The sequence below is a fragment of the Boleophthalmus pectinirostris genome, unplaced genomic scaffold, assembly GCF_026225935.1.
Source record: "Boleophthalmus pectinirostris isolate CB_2022bp ecotype Guang Dong unplaced genomic scaffold, ASM2622593v1 HiC_scaffold_4, whole genome shotgun sequence".
Lineage (NCBI taxonomy): Eukaryota > Metazoa > Chordata > Actinopteri > Gobiiformes > Gobiidae > Boleophthalmus > Boleophthalmus pectinirostris.
Genome location: NW_026571353.1, coordinates 17,327,771 through 17,337,933, shown reverse-complemented (window position 1 = coordinate 17,337,933; position 10,163 = coordinate 17,327,771). Strand labels below are relative to the sequence as shown.

Sequence of the window (10,163 nt, the reverse complement as noted above, 5' to 3'; positions counted from 1 at the left end):
GATTCATTCTCAGACAGTGGAAAGGTTTTGCTTTAGAGTTCCAAATGTGTGACTTTGGATGTATTCGTGACTTGAGGGCAGCACTGTGTTATTACATTTTTGCCAGATTTTGTTTTTCTAATTTGCAGATCCAGCTGTGTAGCATATACAACTCTAAACAACTCGCCATGTAATTTATTGTCTGAAAGGGTTCAGTATGTAAAAAGATAACAGTTTGCTTCAAAGAGCCCTGTTTAAAATGTGTATAATGGAATCAATCATTTTTGAATGAATTACATTAGTACTTTTTGACAGTGAAGAAAAGGGAAAGTGGAATACATTTCATTGTATGTCACAGGGCCTTGTCTATTATGTTTTTACAGCTGAGAGTTTTATGCATTGCTGATGCAAGATTGAAAACCAATGACTACAAAAAGACTGGACAAAAGCTGGTTTACCTCACCCCTACTGTTCTACAGACTTTTGTGCAGGAACTGCAAAAAGGTCAGCAAGTTGCTCATATTTTGTTAGCTTTTGTGTGTTTGCTAAATTATCTCTGGCTCTGATCCATGTGCTGCTGTGGCCAACATCACATACATTACGTTTATACTGCCACAGTTCAAGGCCAAAGTGGTCCATCCCTAAAGTCATAGACATTATTTACAGCACCCTCCATGATGAGAGACCTGTCACAACTAGACTCACATTTATCTATGATTACAAATTATTAATTAATCATTGCATTTATATAGGATCTCTCAAGACACCCAAAGCAGTTTACAGAACACACTCGGTGATCATAAACTACTATTGTAGCCACATCATCACTCACGCACACACCACTTTCTTACCATTGTTGCCAAAGGACACAACAAGGGTTCTTGCCAGGTGCCACTGTGGCACTTGGAATTCCTAACAATCTCCAGGTCCAGGATTCTAATGTTTGTGTGCTTCATAATAAAGTGAAAAGTGCACATCATGCACAGTGCATTATAATTGTGATTTCAACAAAAAATAAAGATGAAATAACTTTTTGACACTTTATTGTATCAGTGCCCTTCATCATCTTAAAGGTCAGAGAGCAGAGGCCAAAGCCCCACACTCTGCTCAAGTACCAGTAACATGCCCAGTTTTAGCCATTAGACAGGCTCAGGATAGGTGGGAAAAATGAAAAAAAAAAAAAAACTGATGGAAAAGAACCATTACAAAAAATATTGTCACGGTGTAAACAATTTAAATATAAAATAGAAGAAGCTACAGTTCTCAATTCTATGTTTATCTTTTCTTTGAGTATCTAGAGAGATGCAAAGCTGCATCTAACCTGCCAAGTTAAGAGGTTTGAAGTTAAGAGGTCTGCTCAGCATCAACACAACTGGCTACAAAGGATGCATATTTTGGTTTGAGAAATTGCACCTTGAAAAAAATAAAATAAAATAATGGACTTTGCTTTTGCAACCACCAACAAATTAAAATGTAACATTCCCATTTCTGCTTTAAGTAACCAAAATGAAAGAAATGATATTTTTAAAAGAATAACAAACTACAACAGATAAAAGATAATGACAGAAATGGTCCCAATGTTACCAAAGTGTATGTGGCATTGGCAAGGTGTGGGCTGAATATTTGTAGTAACTTCATGTTAAGAATTTCATAGCCATTAAAACCCTTCAGGCTACAAAGTCTTCTATAAAAAGGCAACAAGACAAAGTCAAATACATTTTTAAGGAATTAAATATGTAGAAACAAATCTGTGTGATTCAAATTGTGCAGTACCGCCATTTAACAAGACCTTATAACCAGAAAAATAAAATGTGCACAGAATCTTTACAGTAAGAAAAGTCACTCATAAGGCAACATTAAATGGTGTGGTGATCAGAATGAAATACAGTAAATGTACTGTAAAAACAAGTAAAACAGAAACATCACAGGTTGAGATACACACATTACAGCTGTGATGTTTGGAATGATTAAAAACAGTCATTTACTGCTCTGGAGTAAAGACACAATAATTAGCTGCCAAGGAAAACAATCAACATTACAAATCATTGCACTTAGAAAAATGAGCTTTTATAATTAAAGCCAGCATCCAGTGAAGAGATGACAAAAGCTAAAATATGTTTTAAGTAAAGATGTCAGCCCAGACCTTGCCACTTAGATAACACATTTAACAATAATATGACATAAACATTGAGTTACTACAGATAAAAATGTTTCCTCTGAGAAAACAACTGCTATAAAAGTGTCATGAACTGGACACAAAGCCTTCTGCGGTTTCTTCATTCTGTTGCACTGTGCGCGCTGTACACGTCATTATCACCAGCCTGTATTTCGGGCTACTCCACTGTCACTGATTTGGCCAAGTTTCTGGGGCAGTCCACCTGGATTTAAACACAAAAACATATTTAACACCTATCTGATTTCTGCTGTAACATTTAACAAGTTCAGAAAACACTTACTATACTTATTTGTTTCATAAAAAAACAGGTATATGACCTTGTGATCATGACCTAGTGGTGTATGAATTTTAAATAAACTGTTTTGAATTCTTCTACACCACTTATATCTGATAAATGTATTAAAATTATGCTTTTTTTATTTGAAAGAAATGCCTCATTGTACAACTAAACTAAAACAACTGCAGATACTGCATAAAGATACTGAATAAAGAATGATATTAGTATTTTGCAATGACTTGCATGCTCTTACAAGTAGAATCATTCTGAAATAAGCATCTTTTTAAAAAGATGATAACAATACCTCATACTAATCCTAAAGCTTCACCAAAGTTCATTCTCAGATTAAAAATGGTAAAATAACAGTCATCACTTACATCATATCCTCGGAGCACAGCCAGGTGGAAGGAGAGCAGCTGCAGAGGAATCACACTCAGAATGCCCTGCAGACAGTCCACACAGTGTGGGACTCGGATGGTGCGGCTTGAGTTCTTGGCCGTCTCATAATCATCTTTGTCACAGATTACGATCGGGCGACCCTGTGAAATAATAGCAAGTTAGTCAAGAATTGGTTTTATAAACAAAAGCTTGAAATAAAAACTTAGCCAGGAATTGGTTCTTTCAACAAAAGCTTGAAAATTGTGGGGGGGTCTCAGGGGCTTAAATTGTAAATGACTTTAACACCACAAACCCCAGCATCTGTGGCACATTATATCAGTGATCTCATTCTGTACAGAGTGAGAGATGGGGAATTAACTGTGTGGCATGAAAGGATAATACTAATTGAAAAAATATTCAGCATGTAATTTCTTAAAACCAATAATTTTTATCATTTATACTTGAAATTGGAAACAGTAGATTGTCATTAACATGTAGCATAGTTTCTTAAACTATAGCAAACTAAATGCTATTGCTTGGAATAGTCATTTTATGTGATGACAAGAAATGAGTGATATTAATGGGGGCTACATATTCCAACATATTCAAGGGCTGCAGTTATAGTCTAGTTTAGTACTGTGACAGTTCAATGTACAATGCTATTGTCAGTGGCTTAAATCTACATGGCTCATATGCAGTGTGCAGTCCAGGCACAAATGGTAAAAGAGATGAATAATTAAAGAGCATGACAGGTCTCACCTGGCGGGCGACGACCTGCTGCAGAGCGTTCTGACACTTGATGTAGGTGTGGTCTCTCATGATGATCATGATTACAGGCATCAGTTTATCCACAAGAGCCAGAGGACCGTGTTTGAGTTCCCCAGCCAAAATACCCTCTGAGTGCATGTAGGTGATCTCCTTAATTTTCTACACAACACAATGACATCCAGTTATCCAAAAGTCAATATACATTATATTAAACATTTTTTGTGACATTAGGTATTATTGTTTACCAGTGCTCCTTCCAGGCACGTAGCATAATGGTATCCCCGGCCCATAATAAGTACACTCTTCTGCTGGTAAAGCTCTTCTGCCAATATCTTGATCTCCTGATCCAGACTCAGAACATCTTTAATCAAATCTGTTGTAGACAAAAACACAATTACCATCTTTTTCGTGTATAATTTCAAGTAATTGGATCTAAAAATGTTTCTGTTGCAGTCATAAATTCATAGCTACACTGCTTAATTTCATATTTTAGACAGAGTGCAGCACATTGTCCAGACATTTCTTATTAGTTTAACATTAGGGACATGCCATCATATGGTTTTGATCCAGAAAATCATTCAAAGGCATGCAGTCAGTGGACAACCCTTGCTCCGTTTCTCTTGCCCCATACTTTTAAACGCCTCTTATTAATAGTTACCTTTTCATAATTTTAACAGTGAAATTTCATTAATGGGAATGCAATGCATGCACATATGGAAACTAACTAATAGAGCACACGTGTAGTACATATATTTTTTTACCTGGAAGCACCCTGAGCCCCTGGATTATCTCCCGGCGTCTTGGCTGCATAGAAATCCTGTCGTCACACATCAAAAGGGCAAACATGACCAGAGCAACGAACTGACTGGTGTAGGCCTGAAAAGCATAAAAGATCATGTTTACGTTACAGAAACCATGAGGCTAGGCAGAAAAATACTCACAAGGCAATAAACAGTTTTTTTTTTTTATTCAGAAGAATAATGTCCAGATGAGACAACAGACTTGCCAAGACATGTCAAGATGCCTTTATTGTTGGTTGGCATGAACAGCTGTAATATATCAAATTCAAAGATTTCCTTTCCAGGAGTAAAATACAGCCTACTGTGAGGCACTAAATGTAGTATCACCTGTGTATATGATTTGTCGTTCTTGTGCCTTCTTCAACTGTTCAACAGAGGCCAAGAAATTTAAACTAGACCCACTGTACTGACAGCCAACAATCAATCTGTGTCTGTTTTCTTATGACAGTACTCTCAATATGCTGCAAATATGACACAATTTTTAAAAATAATTAGTAAGATACAATTTTCTAGCTATTCAAAGTGGGCTTCTCGAGGAGAATACAGGATATTAAGAATGAAGTATGAAGCTCATAGTTAATTGAATAAGAAAACAGTTCCTGCAGTGCATTAGTTTTATCACAAAAATGGAAGAGAACGCCTGAAAGCATGCTCCCTCACAAATCATTAGAGAGGGGTGATGATAATGTTCTCGTGCTGAGTTTGGGTGTGTGGCCCCAGCAGTAAACGAGGGCGTCTGAGAGACTCTGGAGCACAGAGCCAAGATGGGACACGCTCCCACCCTGCGCTGCGTTCATTCAAAAGGCATGGCCAAAACCCCGCTCCATTTGGTCACAATAGGCGGATAACATTAGTTTAAATCATGAAATCTGACTGAAGACATTTTAGGGGAGAATATCAGACTTCATTAAATTCCCTTTGAGCTCAGAGAAGAATAAATGTAGGCTTTCATGAAAATAAACAGAAAATCATCTGGCTTGAATTTAGTGTGAATGGGTGTCAAATGGACTAAAATGATGCAAGAAATTATGGTCCAACATCTAGCAACAGATCTAAATAATGTCGTCACTTTACAGTAACTAACTGTGCATTACAACATAGCATTCAATTATCCATTTCAAAAGGCTGTGTCATACTTTGTTAAACATGTATCAACAGCAAAAAGAGAAATTTAGGGCTCACCTTTGTACTGGCCACTCCGACCTCTGGGCCCGCGTTGATGTGGACTCCACAGTCTGTCTCTCTGGAGATGGAGCTGCCCACTGTGTTAGTGATGCCCACTGTCAAGGCTCCCCTCTCTTTACAGTAGCGCAGGGCCATCAGGGTGTCAGCGGTTTCACCTACAAGAACCACAATAACACTCAGACTTTGACCCATTTGGTCTATTGGGCAGTTGGGCTGAGCCATGTGGTGCACTGTATACTGGGATGAAAAAACGCAACTTGAAAAATTATAGGAGGATCTGCAGTGACTAAAAACTAATAGGCAGAGTGGAAGAAGAACTCATGATTACAACTTAAAAAGGTGCAATATGTAACTTTTTGGTTGGGGCCCGTCACTTGCTTGTTTCTAGGTATATGTCACTGCTTTGCATAGAATGTTCCTCAGTATGACATTAAACAGCTCTACTTTACATTTATTAAATTACAAATGGTTTTATAGCTCAAAAATACATAGAAAAACAGCCATTCTGACTGTGAGCATGGGTTGTCTCTTGTTGCGGCTCACGGTCCGCCTCGCCCGTCGCTCCCCATTTGTTTTACCACTTATGCCTTCCATATTTGCACGTCTTGTGTGGTACCTGACACCTGATTGGTGGGGTGTGGTTCCGTTGCTGTTGGGCTGGTGCCGACATGGGTTGTGCTGTGGTTGGTTGATTAACATCCCGTTCCTCCAGTCCCCTTTCTACACATCCATCGCTTCACCCAATAAATGTTCTGTGTGCCTCTCCCTCCTCCGGGCTTGATCTCAGTTTCAGTTCGCCTCACTCTCACTGATAGACGTTTCTCTCGTTGCCTCCCCTTGTTACTGTGAAGTGTGTATTCTGTCTCTAGGGGTCATTATTGACTTATTTTTTGTTATTGCCAGTGTGGCTCAGCACTTGGGCAGTTGTATTTTGTTTGATTTATACTTACCCCATTGGAGGAGATGTTTAGTTAAATGTGGAAATTTTGATTTATCGAGTGTAAAACACCTTTTTTTGTTATTGTTTTTACTTACTTTCACTTTATAAAAGCCACTTACTTTACATCACATCTTTCCTTTGTCCCTAGCCCTGGTTTGTAACACCTCTCCACAGATCTGACCTGTAGCATGGTCGGATTTGGTCAACAGGTATATGTCATACTGTGAAACTTTCCAGACAAAGCAATAACATCTCCATGGATAGCTCCACTAGAAAAGTTACACAATCCACCTTTAAATAACTCAAAACAAGTAAGTACAAATATCATAAAAAAAAAACACTAAATGGGTTTAGGTATATTTTCAAATTTTCTTTAATATTGCAATAAAATAATAAACAATAAAAATCTAGAGTGTGTAGGGGGTTTCCAACCTGTAACTCGGGAGCTACCAGTAGCTCTCCACTCCATTCTAAGTAGCTCCCCAAAAGATTTCTGAATTATACATATTGTGCTGAGTGACTTGAACTTGATGAACTGCTATTGTAAATGTATCATTTTGATGCCTAACTTTGTGCACTAATAAATGGATAAAGGTTTATGTTTTATAAGTATCTAACTGTTCCCCATCTAAGGCTTTTCTATGCAAAATTTTTTGTGACTGCTAAAATTAGTAGCTCTTTGGCATTTTCTTTTTGTAAAGGTAGCTCACCGGAAGAAAAAGTTTGGAGACCCCTGGTGTAAAAACATCGCACAGCAGATTGTTGGACAAGATTCATTTAATGGTACTTTAGTCTGTCCTCTCACCTGATTGGCTGATGAAGAAACAGACGTCGTCTCTGAACACAGGAGTGTTTCTGTCCAAGAAATCACTGGCCAGCTCCACCATCACAGGCAGCTCAGTCAGCTCTTCTAGCACCTGGCGAGTCTGATATAAAGGCAAAGCATGGTATTAAACAGAGTAGTGCAAAACGCTCACATCTGTAATATAAAGCAGTTAAAGTTTACCCAGTCAAGAGTGTATCACTAAACAGAGCCATTGCAATTAAAATAAAACCACTATTTTAGGCTTTACTCACTGCTACACCGGCATGGTAACTAGTGCCACAAGCAATAAGGATCAGGCGTCTGCATCTTTGGATCTCTTTGATGTGGTCTTTCAGTCCACCAAGTGTCACTGTAAAAACAACAGCAGCCAATCAATTTTAGGTTAATTATTCATAATTATGTGGGAAAATAAATGCAAATCAGCAACAGCAATAAGAAAATGAATACTGCAGTTTTGTGTTTTACGTAATCTCAGCAGAGATCCATTCCTAACCTGTGTTGTCTTCAAAATTTACTCTTCCTCTCATGGTGTTAACCACAGATTCTGGCTGCTCAAAGATTTCCTTCTGCATGAAAGAACTGTAGTTTCCTTTAAAAAAAAAAAAAAAAAGCAAGCGAGAGAGGAAAAAAAAAAAAATTGTAAATAGTGGCCTTTAAATGCTATAAAAGCAGGATAAATTTTTTGTAAAGGCTTTTGAAGAATTTTGACGAAACTTTTTACCACTGCCATCTACTGGATTACAAGGGAAAATACATAAGTAAATCACAGAAATTGTTTGATGTTAAAGGCACATAATTTTAGGCATCACAGAATGACAGCATTTTGGTTTAGGTCCAAAGGGTCACTGTGCACTAGGTCACCTATATCTCGAGGGCACACAAAATTACTACTATAGACAAAGATTGCTGGAAGGTGACAGGTTTATTGCCTCCTGAAGAACACAACTAGACAATTCCATGGGGTAATAACAAGGTTGTTAACAAAATGGCAAGGCAAAGGAATGTAAATGTAACAGAGTTATGCATCGATATAATGTGAACTCTCACCCTTCATGATCTGCTGCAGCTCCATCTGCAGGGTCTGGATGGCCCGGGCTGGGTAGTCTCCAGCTGTACGTTTGATCCTATGGATTGACAGCCTACCATCCATAACTGCAGCAACGTCATCATCCTCCAGGAAGATGACCCGATTTGTGTGTTCAATCACTGCACTGCAAAGACAAATGACAATTTGAAACTACTTTGCTATAGTATCCTTAAAAGGATACGATAGAGCAACTGTAATAAATTCGGTCATTACCTGGCATCAGAAGCAAAGTAGTACTCAACAGCTTTCTCATCAACAGGAAACAGGCAGGTGTCCTGGTCTGTCCTCGGCAAAGCGCTGCAGCTCTTCTTATCTTTTCCAGCTTTAAAAAAGGAGTTATAGTGAGTGAATAATTAATAAATATAAAGTAAATTGTGTCCAATACTAGATGTTTTTACATACAGGAGCGGTACAGCACTGGAATGTGGTCAGTGGACAGCTTGTGATCACTTCTAACTCCCATCAACAAAGGGCTTCCCCTCCTAAAAACAAAAGTTACATGAAATGTTTTTTTTTCAGGACAAGATTAATTAATCTGGTAAGAGTTTATAGCATGGCTAAATGTGTACCTTGTGCCGACTGCCTCTCCTGGGTAATGGACACTCTTGAAGACCAATGCAAAAGCTCCCTCCTGACAGCAAACAATTGAAACTTTTTAGACTGATAATCTCTGATGTCTCTAATGTATAGTATGGCATTATGAGGCTCTTACCAGTTGCTGGATCACCCGCTCCACCAGTGTAGCAAAGCTGATGTCATCACTCTCTCTGTTATCATACATGTACTTCACCAGTTTAGCAATGCTCTCTGTGTCTGTCTCTGACTCAAACTCGTAGCCTTTGCTTTCCTGTAAACAAACTTTAAGTTAGTGTCTTTTTAAAGAAAATCAGTAAATGTCACATAAAACATTTCTTTTTACCAGAAATTTCTTCAGATCTTTGTAGTTGGTGATAATTCCATTGTGAATGACAATAAACTCTGAAAATAACACATAATACAATACTAACTGAAAGACAATTTTCTGATGGGAGCTCAATGCTTTATTCAATTGTTTACCATTGCTCTTGTCTGATCTCTGTGGATGGCTGTTAACTGGGCTCGGCACTCCGTGAGTGGCCCATCGGGTGTGTGCGATGCCGAGATGAACATCAAACTCAACATCAAGGTCCAGATCCTGCTGCTCTAAAAGGTCAGACGCAAAGAAAACATTTAAAAGCAGAAGTGGGATGAAAACATTAAAGTGCCCAACATTTCCTTACTGTGAATCTCCTCATCAAGAGCCTTTACTTTTCCACGTTGTTTAATCAGCTGAATACATTTTGCATTTGATTCCCATTCTTTGCTGTTTCCCGAATCAATGCCCACACCTGCCAAAAACAAAAATTAAAACTTAAAATACCCTGCACCATCATTCACTAGACCAGGTAAACTGTAAACTAGCAATATTATGTTTAGCATAGCTATTAATTAACAGACATGTTATTTAATTGGGAAACTAAAACAAATCTTAATCTTTTATGGCTCAGTCTGGGGCTTGAGCATTTCTATTGTAATTCTTACCAGCAGAGTCATAACCACGGTACTCCAGACGCCTCAGGCCTTTGAGGAGAATCTCAAGGATCTCTTTTCGAGTCCTTGGCACATGGTAGTTGAGATAGGCAAAAATTCCTTTGGGGAGGGGGATAGATAAGACAAGTCACTTTAATTATCCCCTTGAAAAAAATACATCATTATCACAAGGTATTTC

At 38.2% G+C, this 10,163-nt stretch overlaps 1 protein-coding gene across 1 annotated transcript in view; it reads right to left on the bottom strand.

Annotated features, from left to right (window-relative positions):
* Positions 1 to 1,005: 1,005 nt before the first annotated feature.
* The window catches only part of gfpt1 (glutamine--fructose-6-phosphate transaminase 1), a 26,302-nt gene continuing 17,144 nt past the window's right edge, over positions 1,006 to 10,163 (bottom strand). Inside the window, exons 3-20 of the mRNA XM_055161919.1 lie at positions 9,977 to 10,084; positions 9,676 to 9,783; positions 9,473 to 9,598; positions 9,336 to 9,394; positions 9,129 to 9,263; positions 8,986 to 9,047; positions 8,819 to 8,898; positions 8,630 to 8,738; positions 8,377 to 8,540; positions 7,823 to 7,918; positions 7,581 to 7,678; positions 7,309 to 7,429; positions 5,561 to 5,718; positions 4,340 to 4,454; positions 3,824 to 3,951; positions 3,570 to 3,737; positions 2,810 to 2,971; positions 1,006 to 2,357 (exon numbers count right to left, since the gene is read on the bottom strand). Coding sequence (XP_055017894.1) covers positions 2,313 to 2,357; positions 2,810 to 2,971; positions 3,570 to 3,737; positions 3,824 to 3,951; positions 4,340 to 4,454; positions 5,561 to 5,718; positions 7,309 to 7,429; positions 7,581 to 7,678; positions 7,823 to 7,918; positions 8,377 to 8,540; positions 8,630 to 8,738; positions 8,819 to 8,898; positions 8,986 to 9,047; positions 9,129 to 9,263; positions 9,336 to 9,394; positions 9,473 to 9,598; positions 9,676 to 9,783; positions 9,977 to 10,084 — 2,042 coding nt within the window. The 3' untranslated portion in view covers positions 1,006 to 2,312. The remainder of the gene's footprint in view (positions 2,358 to 2,809; positions 2,972 to 3,569; positions 3,738 to 3,823; positions 3,952 to 4,339; positions 4,455 to 5,560; positions 5,719 to 7,308; positions 7,430 to 7,580; positions 7,679 to 7,822; positions 7,919 to 8,376; positions 8,541 to 8,629; positions 8,739 to 8,818; positions 8,899 to 8,985; positions 9,048 to 9,128; positions 9,264 to 9,335; positions 9,395 to 9,472; positions 9,599 to 9,675; positions 9,784 to 9,976; positions 10,085 to 10,163) is intronic.